At 46.2% G+C, this 25,805-nt stretch overlaps 1 protein-coding gene across 3 annotated transcripts in view; it reads left to right on the plus strand.

Annotated features, from left to right (window-relative positions):
• Positions 1 to 9,297: 9,297 nt before the first annotated feature.
• PTPRG (protein tyrosine phosphatase receptor type G) overlaps positions 9,298 to 25,805 on the plus strand; it is a 691,435-nt gene continuing 674,927 nt past the window's right edge. Inside the window, exon 1 of one of the 3 annotated variants that reach the window (XM_019795516.2) lies at positions 9,298 to 10,665. In XM_019795516.2, coding sequence (XP_019651075.1) covers positions 10,581 to 10,665 — 85 coding nt within the window. In that variant the 5' untranslated portion in view covers positions 9,298 to 10,580. The remainder of the gene's footprint in view (positions 10,666 to 25,805) is intronic. The other 2 variants (XM_019795515.2, XM_019795517.2) reach the window with 2 other exon arrangements.

The raw sequence follows: 25,805 nt of genomic DNA on the forward strand, positions 1-25,805 counted from the left end.
CAATTTGTTGAATGTTTTCACATGAAAGGATGTTATATTTTGTCAAATGCTTTTTGTGCATCTATGGAGATGATCATCTAATTTTATCTTTCATGCTGTTAATGTGGTGTATCACATTTGTTGATTTGTATATATTGACTGTCCTTGTATCCCAGGGATAAACCTCAATTGATCATGCAATATAATTCTTTTTACGTGTTTGTCATTTTTTTATTGAGAGTTTTTGAATTTACATTCATCAGGGATATTGGCCTATAGTTTTCTTTTTTTGTGGTGTCCTTATCTGACTTTGGTATCAGGGAAATGCTGGCTTTATAAATAAGTTTGGGAGTGTTCCCTTCTCTTCATTTTTTGGGAAGTGTTTGAGAATGATTGGTGTTAATGCTTCTTTAGATGTTGATAAAAATCACCAGGAAAATTGGTCCTGGACTTTTCTTTGTTGGGAGGTTTTTGATTACTGATTGAATCTCCTTACTTGTTACTGGTCTGTTCATATTTTCTATTTGTTCATGATTCAATCTTGGTAGGTTGTATGTTTCTAGGAAGTTATCCGTTTCTTCCAGGTTATTCAATTTGTTGTCATACCACTGTTCACAGTGGCATCTTATGATCCTTTGTGTATCTGTAGTGTCCTTTGTATGTCTCTTTCATATCTGATTTTATTTATTTGAATCTTTCTTCTTTTTTCTTAGTCTAACTAAAGGTTTGTCAATTTTGTTCACCTCTTCAAAAAACCAGCTCTTTCATTAATTGTTTCTATTGTTTTTCTGGTTTCTATTTCATTTATTTCATCTATTTCTATTTCTTGAGTTATAAAGTTATATTGTTTATTTGGGGTATTTCTTTTTTGAAAAAAACGTTTTTGCAATCTATCACTGTAAACGTCCCTCTTGGTGCTGTGTTTGCAGCATCCTATAGGTTTTGGCAAGTTATGTTTCCTTTTTTTTTTTTTTTCAAGTTATTTTAAGATTTCCCTTTTTCTTTCTTCTTGGACCCATTTGTTGTTCAGAAGTGTGTTGTTTTATTTCCATATATTTGTGAATATTCCAGCTTTCCTCCTATTACTGATTTCTAGTTTCATACCATTGTGGTCATAAAAGATATTTGGTGTGATTTTAATCTTAAATTTGCTAAGACTTGTTTTGTGACCTATCATATGCTCTATCTTGGAAGATGATCAAGGCACACTTGAGAATAATATGTATTCTTCTGCTGTTCAGTGGAATATTCTGTATATGTTTGCTTGCCCATTTGGTCTAAAGGATAGTTCAAGTCCAATAGTTCCTTGATTTTCTGTGTAGGTGACCTATCCATTGTGAAGTCTCCTACCGTTTTTCATGTTCGTGGGTTTGATTACTGGAAGAGTATTGTGATCCTCATGTTACCTTGATTTTTCATATTCCTTGAAGTTTTGCATTGTTGTGTTTGCACTTTAAAGTAGCAGTCACCTCCTCTGGTCTTAACTAAATACCCATTCTAATATGTCTAAATTCATTTTTTTTCCCCCTCTCTTGTGGTGGTGTACTGGAACTTCTCTGGAAACCTGAACTTCCTCAAAGGCTCTCTGGTCCACAAGTGATTGTTTAAGACAATGTTTTCATGGGCTCTCAGACTATGGTCAAGAGGAGCTAGAGTCAGTTTGCAGTCACTTTTGGGTACTCAGCTGAGACTGAGGTCTGACTGCTTATTGCCTGATGCATGGGTAGGCAATTCCTTCTGGGCCAATTCATGAATGGTGCTTGATCCCCTAGCTCCCTCAAGTGCTTTTTTGTGGATGAATGTCAAGGTTTTGTTGTTGGGAGTGGGGGAGGGGATAAAAACAAGGGATGTCTTTTGTCACCATGATGTCAATACCACCATAAATGTGTTGTTGTTGTTGTTGTTGTTGTTTTAAGAGAGAGGGAACTGGAGAGGAGCAGAGGGAGAGGGAGAGAGAATATTAAGCAGGCTCCATGCCCAGCAGGGAGCCCAGCATGGAGCTTGATCTCACAACCCTGAGATCCTTGAATAGATTCAAGAGTTGTATGCTCAAATGACTGAGCCACCTAGGTGTCCTGTCTCTGTTTTTTAAAATAAGTTTATTGTAGAAAAGTTTGAATGTGTAAGAAATATAAAGAACAAAATAAAAATCACTGGTAATTTAATCATCCTAAAATAATAATTTGAAATATTTTCGTGTATTTTCTTCCAATAACATATATATATATATATATATATGATTATCTCTGATTATCTCTCTCTTTTTACTCTTTTTTCCTAATGATGGACAATACTGTCCCATAATCCTTCATGAATATGTCTCTATTATTTTATTTATTATTTATTTTTTGTTTAGGTATTGTATTTTATATATATATATATTCAAGTATAGTTGACACTGTTTATCTCTGTTTTAAAAGTTTATTTATTTATTTTTTAGTAATCTCTACACCCAATGTGGGGCTTGAACTCATCACCCCCAAGATCAAGAGTCACGTGCCCTTCCAACTGAGCCAGCCAGATGCCCACTTTATCTATGTTTTTAAGAGAGTACTAAAAGTTAAATTTCTGGGGCCAAAAGATATAAATATTTTTGAGGTTCATGATACATATTGAGTAATATTTTTTCAGGACATTTATATCAAATCGTGTTTCACTGATAGCCTAGTAGTACCCACTTCACTGCATTTTTACCAGCATTTAGTATTTATTTTTATTTTATTTTATTTTTTTAAAGACTTTATTTATTTGACACAGAGAGAGACAACCTGTGAGAGAGGGAACACAAGCAGGGGGAGTGGGAGAAGAAGAAGTAGGCTCCCAGCAGAAGAGCCCGATGTGGGGCTCGATCCCGGGACCCCGGGATCACGCCCTGAGCCGAAGGCAGACGCTTAACGACTGAGTCACCCAGGCACCCCCAGCATTCAGTATTATCAAGGAATATTTTGCATGTGAATTTTCTTTCTTTTCTTTCTTTCCTTCTTTCCCTCTTTCCCTCTTTCCTTTTTTCTTTCTTTCTTTCTTTCTTTCTTTCTTTCTTTCTTTCTTTCTTTCTTTTTCCTTCCTTCCTTCCTTCCTTCCTTCCTTCCTTCCTTCCTTCCTTCCTTCCCTTCTTCCCTCTTTCTATCTTCCTTTTTTGTTGTTTGCTTTTATAGGGGGTTAGGTTGCTGAGACATTGTATATACAGAAAAAACAGCCCCTTCAGAAAAATTTAGGATCTTCCTTCCTAACAAAATCCTAAACAGAAACTTAAATCCATTGGTTTCACATATTTCATATTTACTTGAAGTCCCCTTATTTTCTGCAATTGTGGAAAATATTAGGTCTATGAAAACAATTTTATGTTTTAACACGTTCACTTTCAAAAGCATCATTGTAAATAGAGCATAATATTCCAATAGATAGCTATACAATTATTTAATTGATCTCCTATTGTTGAAAATTTACTTTTTTCTAATTTTTAGCTGGAAATACTGTGATAAAGATTCTTGTGCATGAATTGTTATCACCATCTCTGATTACTCTGGACCTACGATGTTTGTGAATCCTGTTACTATGATTTTGGGTTTGACTTTAGCATTTAGGTCTGGTAACTAGGCTTCAAGACTTACTTTCTGAGCCTAGGGTACTCCAACAACTGGGCCTTGCCTTACTTTGCAGTCCTTGGTAGTGTCACTTCAAACTACCCAACCTTTTGATGTCTTAGTTTTTACTTCTTTAGAACAGGAATAATAATAGTTCCCACCTTAGAAGACTGTTGTCAAGGCTTAAATGAGATGATAGCTACTTTTTTGCTGCCTATTCTTCTCCTTTTCCTTATTCTTCTGATGTGCCAAAAATCAAAAGTAGGACTTTCCTCTACCACCAGGTTTGTCAATCTGTAACCCTAGTCCAGGCAAAGGCATAGGGCTCAAGGAAGGGCAATCAAAATACATTCTGGGGAGTCAATATGGGCATTGGGAAAGATCTCTCTTTGAGACCAGGTATCACCAGGAGCCAGACAAGAAAGTCAAAGGAAAGGTAAGTAGAGCCATTAGGGCTCCAGAGGGAATTTGGGGCCATCATTGGAGACCCTGGATACAGTTCTCCCCAAAGCCTTAAACTTCCCACCACCAGTGATGTAAATCAATAACTTCCTTTCTTTGCTCCAATTGGTTCATTTGGTGTCTCTCTTACTTGTAACCAAAAACAGCTTTATCAGTCATTTTTGCTGATAGTATTTAATCCTACTTTTATTTTTATTGTTTTTTAAGATTTTATTTATTTATTTGAGAGAGAGAGAGAATGAGTAAAGGGGGGGCAGAGGGATGGGGAGAAACAGACTCCCTGCTGAGCAGGGACCCTAGTGGGGGACTCCATCCCAGGATCCTGGGATCATGACCTGAGCCAAAAGCAGATGCTTAACTGACTGAGCCACCCAGGCGCTGCTTAATCCTACTTTTAAATAGTGTATAAAATAGTGCCACTACTTGTTCATTCTCTTTAGGCCACTGAATATAGGGCGTTACTTAGTGACAAGTATCATTGTTATTAGAGGTCTTCAAGGTTTTTCCTTTTTACTTTTTTTTTTTTCAGAATAAACATAGGTTGTTGTCTTTATTTCTTTTACCCTAAAATAAACATCACACCCAAATTTGAAGACAGAATGACTAGAAGAGGTTTTCTGTTGTTACTGTTTTGCCAGGATTCACTTGTGAGGTTGAAAACATAGTCACAAGTGTGGTTTGTCTATCCACGAAAACCACCTAAAGGGCAAAGGTCAATGGCCTCTGTGCAGTGTCCTAGAGCCACTCTAACAGAGTACTAGAAACTGTAGCTTAAAACAGCAGGTGTTCATTGCTGCACTGTTCTGGATGCCAGAAGTCCAAAATCAGTGTTGCCTGGGCTATGCTCCCCATGAAACATGTAGGGAAAGTCTTCATTGCCCCTTCCCAGTTTCTGGTGTTTGTCATCAATCCTTGGCATTCCTTGGCTTAAAAATGTGCCATTTCAGTCACAGGGCCATCTATTTTCCATACGTTTGCTCATTGTCTTCCTCTGTACTTGCCTGTGTCTGTGTCCATGTCCTTATTTCTCCTTTTTGTAAAGATACCAATTTATTGGATTAGGATCCACTTGAATGACCTCGTTTTCACTTACCTCTGTAGAGACCCTGTTTCCAAGTCACGTCATACTCCGAGGTACTAAGAATTAGGTACTCAGGGATAAGACTTCAACATTTCTTTTTTGGGCAGGACACAATTCAACCTACAGGTATCACCTAGTTTTAACAGTAGATAGATTGTTTGCAAAGGCCACCATTTCTCTCGTCCTTGTTTTCGTACCCCATTTGCAATGAGAGTTTGCTGCTCCTCGCCATAAGAACTAGAGTCTATTTCTCCCTCTCCCTGACCTGGAGCTTTTAGACTTGCTTTGACCAATAAAATGCAATGGAAGTGATGTGATGCCACTGGTGAGTCTAGATTCCAAGACACTTTATATAGCCTCCACTCTCATTCCTACTAGCCTGAGACCATTTTGTGAATAAGTCTGGGACCGGCTGCTGGAATTGTCAGTGGATGAGAACTGAGGTGCCCCAGCCAACGGCACTAATTGCCCGGCATGTGAGTGAGTCCATCTTGGACCAGACAGACCCAGTCGAGGCTCTAGCAGCTGGTGGTAGAGCTGCATGAGTGACCTCAGACATGACTAGCGGAAGTACTGCCTAGCCGAGCATAAATTGTTGGCCTACAAAATCAAGAGTAAAATAGAAAAGGTTGTTGTTTCAAGTTACTACGTTTTTCCAGCGATTCATAACAATAAATGATTATTACAGTAGATCTGAGTCTTTTGTTTACTATCTCAATCACCTTGGCTAAATCACTTACTTCTAAGAGCTCCTGCTTCTTTCTTTGTAAAATGTGGGTATTCTACTGATCTTTTGCAATCAGTTCCAGGTTTCAAGTTTTTAGTTTCAATTTAATAAAAACTCAACTCAAAGAGGCACAAGGAATAAAAGGAACTTATCAGCCCAAGTAACTGAAAAGTCCAGGGGTTTGGTCTGGCTTCCCGTAGAACTTAATTCAAGGACTCAAGTGATTGAATCAGAGGACTGTTGGCTTCCCCCTCTCCACTCTGTTTTCCTCTGGGTATCAGCTTCATTCTCTAGCAGGCTCTTCCCAAGTGGAGCCCCGCTTTCTTGTTGAGGCTTAAGGTCATCAAACTTGGCAAACCCAGGAGGAAGTCTGACATTCATTGGACCAAGTGGAAACACGTGGCTGTTACTAACCCATTCAGGTCAGGAGGGTGAGATGCTCCAAATGGTCAAGGCTGGGACATGTGTCCATGCTGAACCAGTGAGGTAGAAAGGCAGAGGGTAGCACTGGAGGAAGAAGGACCAAGACCATCTGTAGAGATTAGTACAAAGGAAAACTGGGGTGCTATTACTGGAAGAAAAGACATGGAAGCTGAGCAGGCAGAAAGTAACATGTCCACCCTCTCTTGCATAAGATTGTTGAGCAGATAACAGTAATAGCTTACATTTATTAAAGCTTTTTAGGAGCTCCACACTGCTCTAAATACTTCACTCTTTTTAACTCCTTTTAATCTTCTCAATTTAGAAGAGGTGCAGTTATTTCTCTTTACAAATGAGGGAACCGAGGCACAAGGTGGTTAAGTTGCCTGTGGTCAAACGTATGTAAGTCCCATCAGACTAGACTGGCTTGAGAGCGATCACCTGTAACTATCAGTCTATACTCAAAATAGATCACCAGCACTATGGTAGGCAGAACCCTAAGATGGTCCCCAAGATTCCTACCCCTTGGTGTATAACCCCCACTTCTGAAAGTGGGTTAGACCTATGAAATGTGATGGGAGAGTTACTCCCTTCATTAGGTTCTATTTTATATCCAAAATGATGGGATGGTCACTACATAGCTGCCTGTGGTAGATTCTCTGTTGGCAGAAGTGAGCGGCCATTTTGTGAGAGGGCTTCGTGGCTTGGACCTGAAGACCATCTCTTGCTGAGATCTACCCCTCGCCAACAACCAGAAAGAAAAGAGGGATCTCTGTCCTCCAAATACAAAGAACTGAATTTCGTCAATAATCTGAAAGAGCTGTTAGGAGGACCCTGAGCCGCAGATGAGAATGCTTGGCAGACATCTTGATTTCAGTCTAGGGAGACCCTGAGCAGAAGACCCAGTTATGCCGCACCCCAACTTTGGACCTACAGATCTATGAGATAATAAACACGTACTGTTTGAAGCTGCTACGTTTGGGCGTAATTTATTACCAATACCAGCCCTCTCTCTTTGTCGCCTTCTTATCCTCTCATCACGGTATCTCTTCCTTCCGTGGCACTCCCAGGGCCCCTCACACCAACTCTCCTGGGGTGCTCACCATATTGTGCCCCCCCTCCTGGGGGGTGGGTTGTAATCATCAGGTGGGCACATCGTCAGCTTCACTGCCTGGTCATTCTGTGCTGCCAACACTTGATACAGTGTCTGGTATGTATGAGCTGTTCTGTAATTGGTCGTAGAATGAATGAAAAAGCATCCTGTTTGGCATTTAAACTTCTATTTTATTAAGAGGCCTGGTAAGGCCTGGGTTGTGGGAGGGTGCTTTCAAAAGCAGTTTGCAAAACTTCAACCTAGGGCCCCAGGACAGTCACCAGCCTGGATTTAATTCAACATTAATTTTTACAGTGGGGCATCCTATATCGTAAGGGTAGTGGTAATTTACTCTCCAAGCCCATGTGAACTTTCCTCCACTCCTAAGCCATTTCTCCCACTCTCATTTCAGTGTCTCCACAAGCCATCATTCTTTGCCTTTGCAAATCTGGGGAGGCATACAGGCCTCAGAACCCCAGCTCTACTACTCACTAGCTGGGGATCCATTATTCTACTCCTCTGATCCTGTTTGTCGATAAAAGAGGGAAAATAATCACGACCGCTGGTGGAACTCCTGTAAGGATTCCATGAAGAATGTACCCCATACTTTGGAAGGTCACAGGCCTTGCCTTTTTTCCTTCATGGGTGTGTTCCTACTATGCCCTGCACAGTTAAGTGCTCAATGAGTTTGTTGAATAAACACTTTGCAGAAGGAATTCTTACTCGTGCCTGGTAGGTAGCAGGCTTTCCACAAATGGCAGTTTTTACTATGTACATTTTGCAAAGGAGGAAACTCACCTGGGGATGTCCACCCAGGTGTGTTCTGTTCTGATTCAAATTACATGGATTTTATCATTCACTCTTTAGTAAGGTAGCCAGGCACGCAGGGGTCATTTTAACCTCTCTCAAAGCTCCTACTGATAAAGGGATATGCCTTAAATACAACACTCCCAAGAAAACTGACCCTCAAGCATTTATGGGGGAGTCAGGATTCTAGCAAAACCAGGAAGGACCGAATTCCAAAGCAAACAAACTCATTACCCACACTGAGGGTGGGTGTTCACCCCTGTTCAGCTAAAGATAGAGCGCGGGCCCTCCCCGGGAACTTCCTGGCTTTTATTAATTTGTAATCCCAAAGGTAACTTTTCAAAGGTTTTTCTTTTGGAAGTGTGGGTGTGAAACTGCTTCCCTAATCACATCTTGCAGGACGATCTCTGAACATCTGTACATTATTTGAAAACCTAGCATCCGGTTGGGATGTTTGGGTGGGTGGGGGACGCTACGCAGTGGGATGAAACAGCAGGGGCACGTTAAAAACATGTGTCAGAATGGCTTTTAAACAGAGGCAGAAAAATTAGGCAAAAATTACAAATTACCCTGGCTCAGTTACACGTTTAATCAAAAGCCCGCCTCCCCCACTTTTAGCGCCCGCGTAAGAAAATAGGGCGCTTAGAAGTCTAGAGCGATAAAGATCTTCTCACCGAGAGCCAAGGGACAAAACTCATTACAGATAAGCCCAGTCCTCCCATTTCCCCCGGACGCCTCTCCCGGATTGCTAAAGAAGCGGCCGCTCCCCGGGGTAGCTGCCAGGAAATCGGTCCTGCCCCGCGGCGCTGCTTTCACCCAGCCGGGGGTGAGAGGCTTACTTCCTGCGCTCTCCCCACCACCCAGCCAGAGCGCGGGAACCTTCCCTCCTCCCGCGGAGCTGCGAGTTGGAAAAACTCCGCCACCGATCCATCGTGGCGAGGGGAAAGAGGGTGTGGGGTTCGGAGGGGCTGGATTTTGCAAGCCTAGGATCGATATCCCTCCCCACCCCCCTTCCCCAGCCGCGGACTCGGCCAATGGAAGCCTGAAAGAAAAAAAAAAAATTAGATCCCAATGCAGCCCGAGTGCACAGGCCTCTCGGCTTTGTTTCCAGGCGGGGGAATGTGCCGGGCTGGGGGCGCGAGCAGGGACTGAGCAGGGCGCGCCCCGCTGCGGCGCTGCCAGAGCGCTGGAGCTGAACAGGAAACCAACCCCCTCGTCCAAAAAAGGAAGGCAGCCGGCCGTCCCCCTTCGCTCCTTAGACCCGAACCAAGCCCCCATCCCCACAGGCCCAGGATCTGCGAGCAACGCGGACGGAGGGGAGACCTCTCTTCAAGCCCGCGCAAAGCTCGGCGTCTTTAAGAGCTCCCAGAACTGGAATCTGACAAAGACTCGCCAGCTCAAGAAGGCGACCGCACTCCTTCCTCTCTCCGAGACCGGGCCAGAGCCGTCCCCAGCCCCCAAATTGCCTCAGCCGAGCCCGCAACGTTGCGGGCCCGGCGCGGGGAAAACCCGGCTTTGAGACCCCTCTGAGGCGGGAGCCGAGCGCGGCTGCTTTAAGAGCGCGGTGAGCGCGCTCCCGCCGCCCGCAGACCCGGCTGCGCGCCCCCGTGTCCGCCGCGCGCCCCCGTTCGCGCGCCCCCGCGCCCGCCGCCGCGCGCCCCCTGCTCGCTCGCTCGCCGGCTTTAAAGTCTCTGCCAGGATCCATGCTCACATGTTACTTCCTGTATGGAGGCATGGCCAGTTTCCAGCCCCGCGCTCCTCGTTCCTCCCCAGCCTGCGCTGGAGCCACAACTTTCAGGAGCATGGACTGAAGGCGCCCTCGCCCCAGCGCCCCTCTGAGATCCTTTGTGTTTTCCTCTGTTTCCTCCGGCCGTTTCTATTTTGGGGGTCTCTTCGTTCCCCCCGCCTCTCCCCTCCCCTTCCCCGCTCGCAAACATGCCTCCTTCCTTCCCCGGGCCCTGGAAGGAGCTGCCTGCCTGAAGCCCGGAGACGCCGCGCCGCGCTCAGCCCCGCCGCCGCCCGCCGGCTCTCGGGCTGCGCTGAGCCGCCGACTCAAGTTGGGGATCTTCGGCTGCTCGCCGCTGCCGCCTGCGGTCCCTGCCTGCCCCGGGCCCCGGGCATCGTCGCCGCCAGCCGATTACTCGCCCTGTTCGCTCGGCTTGCTCTTTTTTGAACGGAAAGCAGCCCTTCTCCGCCGAGGATCGTCCCCAGCGTGGCTCCGCGTTCCCGGTCACTTTTTGAGATTTTTCCGGGGGGCGCTCGGCGGCTTCCCGGATTCCAGGGGGACTCGGGCCGCCGAGCGCGGGGGGCCCGTAGAACGGGCGATCAGGGGAAGAGCCAGGGCTTAGCGGAGGCTCACACGGAGGCAAGAACTTATTCAACAAGTTTACCCCCCTGCCTTCCTCTTTTCGATGTGCGTTTTCGGACATGCGGAGGTTACTGGAACCGTGTTGGTGGATTTTGTTCCTGAAAATCACCAGTTCCGTGCTCCATTATGTCGTGTGCTTCCCCGGTGAGTGCCGGCCGCTGAGGGGACCCGGCCCTGGCCGGCGCGCGCGGGGGATGCGGAGTTGTCGCCGCGGCACGGAGCTCGGGCGCCCGTCCCGGGGACCCCAGAGAGGGTGAAGGGGGGCCGGGCACACGGGGAGGAGAGAGGGATCCGCTCGGCTGGTTCTGGCGGCTATTAGGGAGGCTGTTGGTTGGTGAGGGTGGAAGCAGGAGCTGGCCGCAAAAGGGGGACAGGGGAGGGTAGGGGTCTGCTCTCGCTCAGGTTGGGGGGGTCTGGGGGAGCCCGAGTGGGAAAAAAATCTCGCTTTGATGGTCCGTCACCGTTCGGGAGAGCTAGAGCTCTGGGGTTGTTGAGGAGACTGGGGCCAGGGGAGGATGTCTCTGTGGGTTTGGGGGTCCCAGGGTGCTCCCCTCGCCCCCGAGAGGATTGAAGGAGCTCGGAAGGAGGGGGACTTGCTTTGCCGGTTCCCGACCCTTTGGAGAGGGTGTTAGGAGAATGGAAGCTGGAGGCTGACCGTGGAGGATTGGGGATGTTGGGAGCAGCTTGCGTTATCGTGTCCGGGGCAAGGGGCGACCCCCGCTCGGGGCTGGGGCGCGGGCTGCGCTTCGGTACTGGAGCGAGGCAGCCTTCACGGGTGCGGGGGCCCGGGAGCGGTGGGAGGGCTGGGAGCAGGCGGTTTAGGGAGATCGTGGCTCCCCTAGCCCCGGCCCCCGCGGCCCCTTTACCCTGCAACTCTGCTCCTCGGGGTTGCTCCAGTAGGGGCGCCGGGGGCGGGGGTGGTCGGAGGCTGGGTTGCTTTCGCGCCGGGGCGGATTTTTTCCTGTCTCGCGCGCCCTGCCTACCTTCATCTTTGCCCTTTTGCAGGCTGTTCGCGGCTGGCCGACCTAGACCCGCTCCTTTCTGACCGGGTTAAGACGGGAACAGTATTGGCCATTGGTGACGATAATAAATCACCGCACGTAGCCGTGTGCGGTTCGGCGACCCTCCACTTCCAGCCCTCCACTGGCCGACCCTCTTTCCTCTCCCCTCCGGCAGGGCAGAGGCCAGCCGCCTCCCTCGCCTCTCTTGCTGGCGCCCCCCCCCCAATCCTCCCCCTCCGCACCGGCTACAGCTACACCCCGGAGCTCCTTTGAGTCTGTTCGGCCCCCTCCCCGGGGGTGGAGGCCAAGTCCTCTGCCCTAGCAGAGGAACGGGTGGGAAGAAGGGGGCGATTCGCTTATCTCGCTGTCCTAAGGATAGAGAACCCCCCCGTTTTTCTGTCCTCTCATGCATTAGCTCTTGGCTACCCAGAGGTGGGGGTTAGCTGAACGAAGAAAAAAAGGAACGTGCCGTGATGTTTCTGCTCTCTCTGGTCACGGCCGCCTGTCCCCGAGCGGCCTGAGCGCAAGGTTTTGGTGCAGAGGGTCCCCCCAGCTCCATCGTGCGCCCTGCAACAGGGCGCGGGCGCTCTCGCTGCCCTCGGGGACCTGCTCGGGGAGTGGCAGCGAGTGTCCCTTTTGCAGGCACAGGGGTGGCCTCGAGGAGCAGAGAGGCAAAGCACAGTCTTTTCTACGACACCCCCTTTCCCCTCTGCGCATCCCCCTGCCCACGGAACCGCAGGGAGCTCCTGCCACTGCCCAGAGACCCAGCTCGGACGGCTAACGAGGACGTGCGTCCACATTAACCCCGAGGCCTGCGGTTTGCCTACCAGGGTCCTGCCTCCACGGGGCTGGGGGCGGTGTGGACATTTCCCCTTAAAAAATGCCCTCTCTCACTTAAAAGACTTGCTCAGGATTTGTGTTCCCCATCTGCTCCTTCTAGACTTTCTTTGCCGTGGACTTGCAGGCTGAGTGGGCTCAGGTGCACAGTGGGGTCGAGCTTTGTAAGGGTCACGCTTTAACGGGGGCAGTGGGAGGCAGCAGGAGAGCAGCCTTGCGAAATAAGAGGAATTTCTAATTCCACGTCTGGCGTTCTCCCTAGCTCGGGTATGCAGCCAGTGGGTTGGCCGTGGTTTTCTTTTTCCTGATGTCTCAGGAAGCTCGAAATCCAAAATGGGACCTCCAGTGATGCCGCCTTCGTGGGGCTTGGACAGTTTTCATCTTCCACATTTTCTTTTCGTGCCCACGCTGCGAGGTAAATAGCACATTCCCTCGCCCCGGAGCCTAAGGGTGCCGGGAAGGGAAGGGGGCAGTGGTGTGAGGCGCGGAGAAGAGGGGCTGTGGTTTGGAAAAGTGCCCCTGGAGAGGGTGCAGCGAGCAGCCTTTGGAACCAGGCAAAGTTAAAATGTCAGAGCTGGTGGAGACGCCGGCTTTCCGTTTTTCGAAGGTGCCGCGACGCCGCTGGACCTCAGGGGGCGCCCCTGAGCCACTGGTGGGGCTCCTACCACCTCCACTGGTCCGGCTCGGCCTTCTGGGTGCGGCGGGGCCGCGGTGGGAGCGGGGATGGGGCGCACGCGGCCGGGCTCCGAGGCTCGGGGGCTGCGAGTGCGCCCTGGGGCTAGGAGGCGGCCTCCGCGGGGCGCTGCTGCTCCTGGCCCGCTTGGATCCCGGTGCGGGCCCGCGTTCGCTTTGGGATCCCCCTTCTTACCCTCCGTAACCTCGGAAGCGTTTATCTGGTTGGCACGACGGATAAAGATGCTTTTGGTGTTGGGTTAGGGTCCTCCCTGTGAGGTCTTATCCCAAATCCCTTGCTGTTTGGCTTGTTTCCTCTCAGAATGACCAATTTTCCAGTTAGATTTGTTCTCAGCTCTTGTTCAGGATACGGGGTAGCTATAATTTGGGAGGGTTTTGGAAACAGCCCTGCCGTGGATCTTTTCTCCAGATGGTCGGAAGCCGTGGCTTTTAGTCTCCCAACAACATCAGTATATGGCAGGTGTGGGACCCGCATCTCGGTTAGTGTTTCAAGTGGTATTTCCACTTTCAGAGCAGAAGTGTCATCAAACATACACAGTACGGTCTTTTTCTACGTCTTTTAAAAAATACTCTGTTACAGAAAGATGTATGAAAATAGGATAATATAATGGATCCCTATGGATCCCCCCATTCAGTTACAGCAATTATGAACTCAATCTTTTCTGTACCCCACCATCCTCCCTAACACCTCATTATTTTAAAGCAAATCTTAGACATACTTCATCTAAGCATTTGGCATAGATATCTAATCATAGAGAGTCTGAGTGCCTGCAGCAGGTTAGAAAATGTGCTTGAGAGGGTTAACATTTTATGTATTTTACATTTGTAGGCTATTCAGCAGAAACGTGAAAGAAAATTTTTTTTATTGATTTCTTCTCTCTTTCCGCCCTCAGAGTTGAAACCGTTCTCTTTGATTCTGATATGTTTGTACCATAATTGCATTACATCTAGGAGGCTGACGTTGGAAACACTTCAGATGGATAAGCTCTGCTGTGTACTTTGGATGTGTCAGAACCGGAGGACCCATGATTGATGTCTGGTGAATCTCTCTCTCTCTGCCGTCTCCTGGTGCATTTGCATGTACATGCTTATTCCTGATGTACATCCTTTATGGCCTTCTTAGGAAAATGCAGAAGTAATGTTTGAAAGTCAGCAGTCTTACTCTTTAGGGATGGAGTGAGAAATCAGGCATGTCCCCCATGTCCTAACCCCCACTTGAGATGTCCTGTTCCAACATGAAGAATCTTTGTCCAGTCTTGAAACTTGGTCCCTCTGACACAGTTTTTTGGAATACATTCTTTCCTGTTTCTGTCTAAACAGTGTTCCTCTTACAGAGTTGTCGTAGTTAGAACATGAATACAAATAGGCGTATCAGGACTCTTTAGAAAGGGGAAGTTGCTGTTGGGGGAGACAGAAAGGTTAAGGAAAGGCTGGCTGAAATGAGAAAGAGAACTATCCAATAGTGAAGCATCTCCCCTTAATTATGGACTTGTTTTCACCGAGTAAAAGATTACATTGTTTATGTGAAGCAGTGCAGGGACAGCAAAACCAAATGAAACCCCTTTCACATTCCTCTTTGTGTTCTGAAAAACTCCCAAGTTACTGTAGTATAATCAGTTACACATTGGTGCACCAGTTGGAATGGACTTTCTTGCCATTCATGTAAGGTCATTAAAAATGCCCCATGCAGGTGTTACTGCAGACCCCCCCCCCCACCTTACTCCCTTCCTTGTTTTTCTGGAAACTTCTTAACCAAAAGGATAGTCTGGACACTCAACATTAGCCTTACCTAGGTGAAGACAGCAGATGTTGCTAATGCTTTGTTGCTTTACCTCTTTCCTTTTATGGTGAAAGATTTTTTTTTTTTTTTAAGCTGAATTTTCACTCAACATTTTACTTGCACAGCATGCAGGACAATGCAGTGATGTTCTAAGCAGGTAAAGATTATAAGATGGGTGTGCATTGTGAATTGCAAGAAAAAGAAAAATTATGATTAACATTTTCATCTTGCAGTACGTCTTCCATGTGGTTGCATTTCATAAAGCACCACTTCCGAAGTTACCTGAAGTTATCTCAGAAATTCTTGATTCTCTTCCCCCCTTCCCCCCCCAATAAGCCCTTGATGTGCTTTGGTACAGGTTGACCACCCTCAGGTGGTAAGTGGTAATCACTGAAACTACATTTTTGGCTGTATGTGTAGAGAATGAAAGGCCTGTGTATCTAATAATATGGAGGTGGCCTGGGAAGTGTGCCCGGCTCCCGCCAGAGCTTGATGCCTGAAAGCGTGTACGTACTGTGTAGGGCTTCGGGCTTCGGGGGAAGAAGGAAATGTTCCATTGAGAAGAGCCTGCCCCCACCAGGGCGAGGGAGTTGCTTGTGGAGTTTGTTCCGGAATGAGGTTGCTTGGGCACCCATTAGGTCCTCACTAATAATTTGCACATGATTAAAAGATCAGGTGCTTTGGGTTCTCTGCCTGAGAAATGGGAGTGACCATCTTGCTTGTAAAGAACTGAACGCTGGGCTCTGGCAATGTTCTGTGCACTTAACAGATCAGAGGCACATTTGTAAGGTAAAGGGTTATCTGTGTCTTTGTTTTGACTTTTTTGGGGGCCCGGAGGGCAGGGTTGTGTTAACGAGGAATCCTAACAAAAAAAAAAAAAAAAAAAAAAAACCCCCNTTATCTCTTCCTGCTTTTTCCTACAATTCCTCTTTGTCTTCAAGTTCCAAGACCGCGGAATTGTTAATGTCTCTTTAAAAAAATAAATCTGGAAGTAATGTAGGTGAATTTCATTTTGAGGAAGGTCTGCTGATTGAAATCTATAGCAGTTATGTTTGTGGCTCGCTCCCATTCTGAAGAGGACGGGGAGGTTTGTGAGAAATGGCTGTGCAAGATTGCCTGAGGTAGCTAGAGGGCTCCCTGTGCCAGTGTCTGCTCCTACAGGGACACCTGTGATTGGAGGGGCCCGTTTACCTGGTTTCATTTGTAGCAGAGTCTTTGGTGTTTTGACAGAAAAAAAATACATAACCTGTGTGAGATGGTTTGCCAGGCCTCTGCAGGTTCAAAGATTTTATGAGTATAGTGCTTGATAATGCTTCTTTTCAAAAACACTGTAAAAAGTGCTTTTAGGGCTACGTGGAGGAACGACAACAGATCAGGTTGGAGATGTGGCCGGCTTCTCTTTTTGCAGCCCCTCTAGCTGAACTGGGTGGTGTTCCCGCTGTCCTGGGGGTGGGAGGCAACTTTCACACGGAGGGAGAACTTTGGTTCTCTTGAGGGTCACCATACTGGTGTGTCTGCATATAGCAAGGAGAAGTCTTGTAGCAGCCTGGAACTTGTTAATACTTTCTGTTTTTGTTTTTAAACCAGGTAGCTATGGAGAGTTGTACTGAATATATTGAAGTATGTCAGACTGTGGTCTCGCAGCCAGCTTTGCCTCTCTCTCCCATTACTAGCTGTGCTGCCTTTGACAAGTTACTTAACCTCTCTGTACCTGTCTTTTCCTTTTCTCCTTCTCTGTGAAATGGCACAGCAATAGTACCTGACTCCTAAGGTGTGCATTTTAAGCAAGAATGAGTGCTAAAGGACTGAGAACTTTGCGTGGTCAACAATAAGTGCTCAGTACATTAGCCATTTTTATTTTGTGTGTACTAAAGAGATCTGGGTAGGAGTGTATGGGAAGAGGAGAGTAGAACTGAAAATGACAACTGTTTGAAAAAACAAAAACATTTAAAAAGTATTTATATAAATTTGTGCGATGGGTTTTCGACCTGGCTTTGCTATTGAGGACGAGGAGTTAGAAGGACTAACAGGAGGCTATCCCATGTAAAATTAGTGAAATGGGTAGTTTTTGAGGTTTAAAGCAATGAGAAAGCTTAACGAAGTCTGAGAGACCTCCTCACTCACATCACACTCTCCACGTCCCCAACTTTAAATGGGAAAAATGTTTTCCACAGGTTTAAAAGATGCCATGTGAATCTCCCAAGAGCCACGTGTGGCGTTATCCTTTGTAGAAAGAGCTGCTTGGTCCTGCGCCCTGGGATGCCGGTTCTTCTCAGGCCTTCTAGACTGTATTGTAACCCAGGAGGATGGGTCTGCCTGTTAACTGTCATTTCTGGCTCTTAATTTTGTGCTGCTGATGAGAAGCAAATCGTACCACTTGGGTATTGTTTTTATTTTGTACTTGTGTGGCCCTTGGGCAAAGTCCTGTCCCTGTCTCCTTGTCCTCATGGGCTCAGCTCTGCAGAGCACGCAGGAGAGAGCCCCACACCGTGCATAGGTGCTGCCCTCGAATTCGTTTTTTGCAAACTGAAGGCAGCATGATGATTTTCTGGCCAAACAACAAAATGCGATTTTCAACCACTCGACTTAGCTATTTTGGGGCTGTGGCAAAGTGACACAGTTGGCTGCTAAAATTTAGCAACTAAGAGAAGACACGAAAGCATAGTTCATGGAATATGTAACACTTCCATGTAAGAAAATAGGACAAGTGGTCTTATTTTTGGGTCTGCGATGTATTTTTCTGACGAGGAGAGCGAGACAGGTTTGTCGATTGATGCTGCAATGGGTATACTTTTGAGGAATTCCCCCTGGTTGTATGAATCCAAGAGGTAGTTGAATTCTCACCCCACTGCAGCCTTGTAAACTCCACAATACACTTAAATCAGATAAATGCATCAATTTGGAATAGTTTGGATAGAGGCCACAGCCGTGAACAATTTACCAAATGTGAAAGCAGAGGCCAGATTAGTGAGGAAATGTCATTGACTTTTTGTAAGAGTGAAGTTAGTCATGCATTGTCGAAAAGATTTATTTACAAAGCAGTTGTTATTTATAAATGATTTCTCTTCATTTTTTTTTTTTTTTTAATCACTTTCCTGAAGTGTTTCCATACAGCAAGCTTGGAGGCTGAGAGCTAGGTGTGCTCTTGGTTGTGGAACCAGGTGGTTGTGCTGCCTTGGGCGAATTACCCAGCATCTTGTGGAAGTGGGGTTGAGTGGTGTTGGTGGTCCTCGAGGCCGAGGTATACATCTCTCTTCTTTAGGAACCACTCTAGGACCCCAGAGGCCTAGGTTAAAATTCTTGTTCTATGACAGCAGTGTTACCTTGGGCAAATGGGCCTCAGTTTTTAAATCTGTAAAATGGGAACAATGGTTATACTAGCCTACACTCACCAAGTGCTTGCCATTATCTAGGCACTGTGCCTAAGCTTTTTTTTTTTTAAAGATTTTATTTATTTATTTATTTGAGAGAGAGCGAGTAAGGGAGGGAGGGAGCATGAGCAGGGGGATAGGCAGAGGGAGGAGCAGACTCCCCGCTGAGGGAGTCCAGTGTGGGCCTTGGTCCCATGACCCCCGGAATCTTGACTTGAGCCAAGGCAGACATTTAACCGACGGAGCCACCCAGGCGTCCCTGTGCCCAAGCTTTTTATGTATCTTTGATCTACTTGGAAGTGGGAACTGAGTATCTCTGCTTTAGGATGAAGTAACTACAGCCGAACGAAGTCGTCGTTCCTCTACAGTGTCACCCCGGAGTAAGTGGGGGGTGGCTAGAATATGTCTCTCTACTCCTCTCCCCGGGTAATTTTGAATTTCAGACTGGTTGCTGTTTGTTTGCAAACTGTTTTTCCAAATTACATAGGAGGCCAATTAAGAGACAGACCCAGCCTGGTATATTTTGCCCTCCTACTTTTCCCCTGATAAGCAAGGACCGTAAACACTGGGTGAAGTAAAGGTGTCTTCCTGTATTTGTCACACGTAAATAAGGAAATAATGCAATTAGGATAGGACTTTATTTGGTTTCTTTGAAGAGATGACCTTTCAGCAAATTTCTTTAGCTTCTCAATAAGGTGATAATAGCTGTGGACAGAGTGAGTTTGTTGGCGGTAAGTTTTTTTGATTCCTCTTCAGAGCGATCCAGTGTACACTATAATTTGAGAACTTTTGTTTGGGGCATTGAATATGGTTATGTTATAACCCTGTGGTCTTATTATTCTGCCATATATCATTTAAGTGTGGGCTGCAGGCTCTGGAGCTCAGTTGTCCTGGTTGTGTCCTTTTTTGACTGCAGGAAAAGGTCCCAGGGAGTTGTACCTGGGGGCAAGACATGGTTTGGGTTCTGGATTTTTCCTCTGCAGTTTAGAACTAGCCACGGGAGCCAGCCAAACTAGCTGTGGGATCTAGGCAAGACCCTCTGTTTCTTTGGGCTTTTTTCCTATACCCTTAACTAAATGGCTCCTGAGATTCGTCTGGAATTTTAGGGATTGTAGATGCCAGGCCTGGCAGTCTGGGAGGTCCTGGCCTTTCTGCAGTATGCAAGTCAAATGCTCACTGCATATTATATTGTGATTTCTGAGGTGTACTTTTTGTTAACTTTCTTCTGAGAGCTTGCTTCCTAAGGCTCTATGAACCCTTTGATTATGTTGCTAACCTTGCGACAGACTGTCCCGAGGGAGTAGCAAACAAGGTGGTGAGTGGATCTTGGTTAATGGAATGGCTATAAGCTATTTTTTGTTTTTAAACATTAAACCTTATTTCTCCAGGAGTCCAGGTAAAAAAATGCAGGCTTGTTCATGCCAATGAAGTTATGTATGGCCTTTAAAACTAACGTGATTTGTGATACGGGTGGGGGGCAGGATTCTTTGTCTAAAAGGAGAACACAGAGCTAGTTCTGGATCTTACCCTGGGAAAGAGAAATGGAAGGAGACAGGACAGTCATTCGGGTTATCTGGAATTCTGCAGGGGGCATCTGGCCATATTGTTTTGGCCATAGTGTGTTGAAAAGAAAAAAAATGAAATTAAAAATTGGGGCATTTTGCATTCATGCCATCCACAAGTGTATCCTGAGAACTTACAGTATGCCAGGCACTGTTGTAGGCACTGGGTGGTGGGAGTGTTGACCGAAACTCCTGTCTTCGTGGTGGCTTCCCATAGAAGTCTGGGTTACTCCTGAAAAATGGGAAGGTACTGCAGCCTAGGGCCCGTGTCTTTGCTTGGCAACAGCAGTAAGCTTGAATTCAACAGTGGCTGCCCCCTGAGATGGGGCGCTCACCTGGCCCACAGAGGTTGTTTACAATACTCAGCTGGTCCCTGGAGGTATTGCCATCTGCATGTAGGAGATTTCTAAGTTTCTGTTTGAGGGAAGGATTTTTTTTGTTACTGCTTGTTTGAGGTTTTGTATTCTCTAGGTTGGTTCTGTGTAAATGTAGATGTGTGCGTACGTATGGCTGATGGGATGACTTCATTCCTACCAGTCTGGCCTGTGAAAGCTGGAGCTCAGCTCTGCTGGTTGTGTCCTTTTTTGCTCTGTAAACGGCTGGCCGCTGGGATATTTCACAGTAATATGGTGACTTCTCTTGCTGATCTAAACTGCTGTTGGCTTACTCAATTTTAAAAAAAGTTGTTTTGAAAAATGTATCATTTGATTTAAGAACTAGCTGTCTTGGTCACTTTCTTGTTACCCAACTATCCAGGGAGGGGATAGTGGTGGTGTAGGGTAGAGGTGATAACAGAGCATAGTGACCGATATAGAAGGATCCGAGTCCATTAATAGTACAGATGTCATTTTAGTGGGTCCCTTGCCAAATATCTTAATTTTTTCACATAACATCCCTGAGCCATAATTTTTTTTTGCATATGATACCCATGCATGGATTAATGTATGATAGAAATAGCCCATCTTAATTTTTCCCATAACAACATATGAGAACCTGACCTTTGAAAGAAGTAGAGTGGCCAGCTTTTGGCATATAGACAGATGGAGGATTTGAGGGGGTGATTCCTTCGCCCTCCTTCCAGCACATTTCCTTAAGTGGCCATTCTAATATATGGTATATTCACATGAGTTCCTCATGTATGATTTAGAGGCTCAGTGGACCATTCGCTCTTGAGGCCAGGATGTCATTCCTGCTTCCATCTGCTCTGTCCTCAGTATCGAGGTGGCGTTAGTCCTATTTGAGGACCGATAGAATGAATGCTCCCTAAAACACTTAGAGAACATTTTACAAGACATTGCTATCATTGTGTGTGGCTTCCAGAAATCTCACATTTGTATATTGCATCCTCATTAGAGATACGATAGCCAAGGTTAATCTCTTCCTTGAGAGAGTTCAGAGTGTGTATATTGTCATGGTGTTGGAAGTCCATCTTTTAAAGAAAGAGAAGCTAAATTTGCACTTTCTGTTGTTGGCCACCGAGGTATCTTTTGTTGGAAACAAAATATATTCTAATTAGAGTCAGATGTCTTAAGGGGCAGCAGGGTTATGTTTTTGATGATTACAATTTTTTTTTCTTCTCTGTGGAATAACTTAGGCTACATTCTGTGAAGTGGTGTGCATTTATGTCCGTAGTACCCTTGACTGGAAAGGGTTGATTCAGGAGGAGTCGGGCGTTCTCATTTCTGCGTGGGTTGTTCTAGTCCTAGTGACATGAGGTATCTAGAGGGCAGCAGAGCTTGCTCGAGCCAGCCATAGAGCCTGAAGATGAATGGTGGTCTTTTGCCTTGCCATGGCTTTGGGCAGGCTGGTCTAGGAAGAGGGCTTGCCTGAACTGATCATTTTTGCTTCACCAGTATTCGTTGACCAACTTGTCGAATGGCCTTGCTGAGACAGATGCTCGCTGGTGTAGCATGGTGATTCCAGATGTGCTTAGACAGAAGCTAAGTTTTCTAGAACACATGGCTAGTCGATGCCCACCCTATTTTCTTCTTCTTCCATACATTCGTTTTCTCTTCTAGAACTAGTCATTTTCTCTGCTTACATGTGTGCAAAGGCCACGTGGAGGGTAAGGGAAATCACTTGACAGTTTGGGCATCAGCCCCTCATTTTCTTGATGGATCAGCTTGTGCAGAAGCTGCTGAAATTATTTCGCGTGATAGAGGGTGGGTAAAAGCTGGATTAGAGTTCTTTCTGAATCCGTTTTAGGATGTGCTTTTTGAAAAGAGAAGCTTTTCAGTAACAGAGGCAAAGGCGGCGGGGGGGCCTGCTGGTTCTTGAGGTTTCTGCCTTTACTCGGATGCCAAGTGGGGGAAAAATTGATTTCTGGAGAATGGGGGGGGGGTGGTGGAATGGTAAGCACTCTGACCAGAAAAACCAAAGAGGCTGCAGAAATAATTCTTAATGTGCCTTGAGACCTTAACAATTTTGAGGAAATGAGACTTGAGATGGGGATTCTGGGGAAACAGGCCCCTGGCATACGCATGGTTTTTGAATTGCTCAGGTCTGTCCATCAACTTAATAAGTAACTGGCCCAACTTAGAGAATCCTAGCTTTGTGCTTTACTTATTTGGGCCAGTGACTTAAATAGTTTTCTCATCTATAAAATAAATGGGAGTTTTAACCTCCTACAGTCCTTTTGAGGATGCAAATGAGACCATGAGTGCAAAGCACCAGAAAAGCATTATAAATGGTGCCTAGCTGTTTTTAATAAAATTTGTAAGAAATGCTTGCATCCATAGGCTCTTAGTTAATGCCCTGCAACCCCATGCAGAGGTGGGAGATCTGGCGCTCAGAGGGAGCAGACATCCTACAGTTAATGAAACGGCCGAATCAGAATTTGAACTTGGCTTTCTAGATGGTGTCCTGTTCCTTCTCTGCTAACAGAGTAGGTGGTGGATAAATGAAGGGGCGTGTGCTACTCAGGAACATTTTCTATTGACAGAGATTTACCAAAGATGGCTGTTAGGTTTCCATTTGCCCTGTATGCCCCCAGCTTGAAGGAACAGGTTTGCGGTTACGCCTAGTATCTCATTACTGAAATTCTCTGGGTGGGTAGGACGTACATGTATCTGTTAATGTGGGGCCCCGTCCTACCACTTGGGTGCACACAGGTGGAAATAGTCCGTGCAAGTCTGTAGCTTATGTGTGTTCATGTGTGTTTGTCTCCTTCTTGCTCCTGTGTTATTTTGCAGTTTTTCTACACAGGGATTGGAGATTGGCATTTGAGGTGAAGGTCCTAATTGCTCTGGCCTTGACAGACATTGCTTATTGATCCCAGAGCTCTTTCCTGCTAACACCTGAACTGGGTCTTGAAATTCTTTGTCAGGAGTTGGCCTGGGAGAGGACTTTTGTGCCATTGCTCTGCTGTTCTGCAACATTTAGCCAGCCTGAGAAAATAGCATAAGGAGAAGCACTTCCAAGGGGCTTTTATATTCTTGCTGCTATAGGGGCAATTTTTAGGCCATGGAGCTATTTTGAAATCAACTTGAAAGAGCAGGTATCAATAGCAGGTGTCTCGTGCAAAGGTTTCCTGATCCATGACGTTGATTTTGGCTTATATTTGACTCACATTCATTTATTCAGGGGGGAAAAATCCAGTCTCTTTGTGGTAGTTACATCATATTCTAATTGGTGAGCTTACTAATGCAGGTTTAGGGACTTAAAATGAGTTGCTTATTTTTCCTTGCTTCAAAGCCCAGAGGTTTTGCATCAGATTAAGGCTCCTGTAGGACTGTTTGTATTCCAAAGTGACACCTTTCTGAATTCTTAGCTATTTAAGTAAGTGTTAAGTATGGGCTTGGTGACAGCAGTCTTTAAAAGTGTGACTGACTAAATGGATTCTTTTCCCCTGTTGTTTATATCTGGTAAAGTGTCTTGTGTTTACTCTGAATAAATTCATTGTTACCTTTAGGTAGCTTGTTTCTCAAAATTTGAGTGGTCTCCTGATCAGGGTTATTTTTGCTACCGAAATTAGAGAGCAGGGATAAAAGGTGAAAGGAATTCTTTTGTGGAGCTGACATCAGATAACTTTTTGGTATTTGGTAATACACCAAGTACTTGGATGACATCACGTCATCCTGTGTTTGTTCCTTGGATATGAATTTTCCCCCTCAAGGTCCCCTTTGTCTGATACAGTAGCCACTAGCCACATGCAGCTATTGAACACCCGAGATGTGGCTTGTCTGAATTGAGATGTGCTTTTTTTTTTTTTTTTTTAAATTTTATTTATTTACTTGAGAGCGAGAGAAAGTGAGAGACAGAGCATGAGTGGAGGGGCCAGGGGCAGGGGCAGAGGGAGAAGCAGACTCCCTGCTGAGCAGGGAGCCCCGATGTGGGGCTCCAGCCCAGACCCTAAGATCATGACCTGAGCTGAAGGCAAACACTGATTTAACCAACTGAACCACCCAGGCACCCCTGAGACGTGCTTTAAGTGTAAAGTGTACATTGGGTTTCAAAGACCTATGGAAAAAGTATGTAAAATAGCTCATTAAAATTTTACATTGATTGTCTATTGAAATGATAATATTTTCAATATATTGGGTTAAGTGGAATATATTATTAAAATTTATATCACCTGTTTCTTTTTACTGTTTCATGTGATGTGACTACCATAAACTTAAAATGACATGTGGTTCGCATTCCTGGCTTGTATTGTAGTTTTATCTGGTAGCAAGGGTCTAGAGTGCTCTTTCCAGCCTTATCTTGCCTTCCAGAAGAGCTTTTCCCAGCGGGAGCCCCTTGTGACAAATCCCCTCTTCCCCTTCCGTACCTCCTTAACACATAGGGCCAGGAGACTCCTGTCATTGGTGGAAGGGCTTGCCTCCTGGAAGGCACTGTCACTAGCAAGCACTAGTCTGGCTATCAGGATAGAGAGTTGAGGTCATTTAGCCATGTGGGCTTGTCCGCCCATCTGTGAAATGGGGTAACAGTCCCTGCTCCGTGAGGTTGTTGAAAGACTAAATGAAGAAAGCCGTGTAAGGCAATCGCCACAGGCCTGGGAAATCGTAGGCATTTGAAAATAATAGCCATTATTGTTATCTTGCTAGCTCCTGAGTGGGCATCTGGCAGAGCTCCTGGCTTTGATTTCTCCCTCTTCTGGTTCCAGTTGGTGATGCATTGTGGGATCTGTGGAGGGTTGCAGAGCGACTTGGGTGCTATTAAAATGCCAGTCTCTGCTGCCTTGGACACCCAGCACAGCGTGGAAGACCTTGAGCATTCTGACTGAGCTCCACGCTCAGCAGTTTGAAAGGCAGCATGGATCTCGGAGATCTTCCGACTTTGCAAGCTGCTTGTGGATGCCCGTTGTCAAGAGCGCTAATCCAGCCCAGTGCCTGTCCCCTCCTTCCTGGTGGGAGGAGGCTGCAGATCCGATCCTCATGCAGCACCCTTTTGTTCTCCTGTGTACTTGGTTTTAGTGAGGCCCAAGTTCCCATCTCTAGTTAATAGCCAAGTTCATACCAGATCCAAGCGCTGGACTGCCGGTTATCAGCGTTGGTCCAAGTGTTAACACAGCTGTGGATCTGGTGAGATGGGGCAGGTGCATTTATAGAGGGTAGAGCCGTCCTTACTCCTCTTAAGATGTTTGGTTTCTTTCTCCAACAGAATATGAAAATAGGAGGCTCTTCCAAGCAGAGCACATATTTCTGAACTTGCCAGCCTGCTGCTTAATTATGAAGTGGGAGATGGGGAAAGTGGGAGAGATGAACACCCTTTTCTTGGACAGCTCAGGTCCGCCTAGAAGGGTTTCTAGCATTGGGTCCTGTGTGTCGTGCGCATCTGCAGGTCAAGCACTTGGGCCGGGGTGGCGGTGCTGGAAGGAAGTGGCTAGTTGACTGGGAAGACCCATCCTTATTTAATGGTTTTCCAGGTTCTGGTTGGGAATGTTTCCTTCTAGGAATATTTGATAGGGTGGACATATGACCCTTGTTTGGTGTAGGTGATAAGAATCTGGCTTTCAGTTTTAAGTTGTTTGACGAGGGAATAGTAAGGATGTTGAGGTCCTCAAGTTAGGGTGTTGAAGGAGCATTAGTGGGTCCTCAGG

Source organism: Ailuropoda melanoleuca, chromosome 4 (assembly GCF_002007445.2).
Source record: "Ailuropoda melanoleuca isolate Jingjing chromosome 4, ASM200744v2, whole genome shotgun sequence".
NCBI classification, from domain to species: Eukaryota; Metazoa; Chordata; class Mammalia; order Carnivora; family Ursidae; genus Ailuropoda; species Ailuropoda melanoleuca.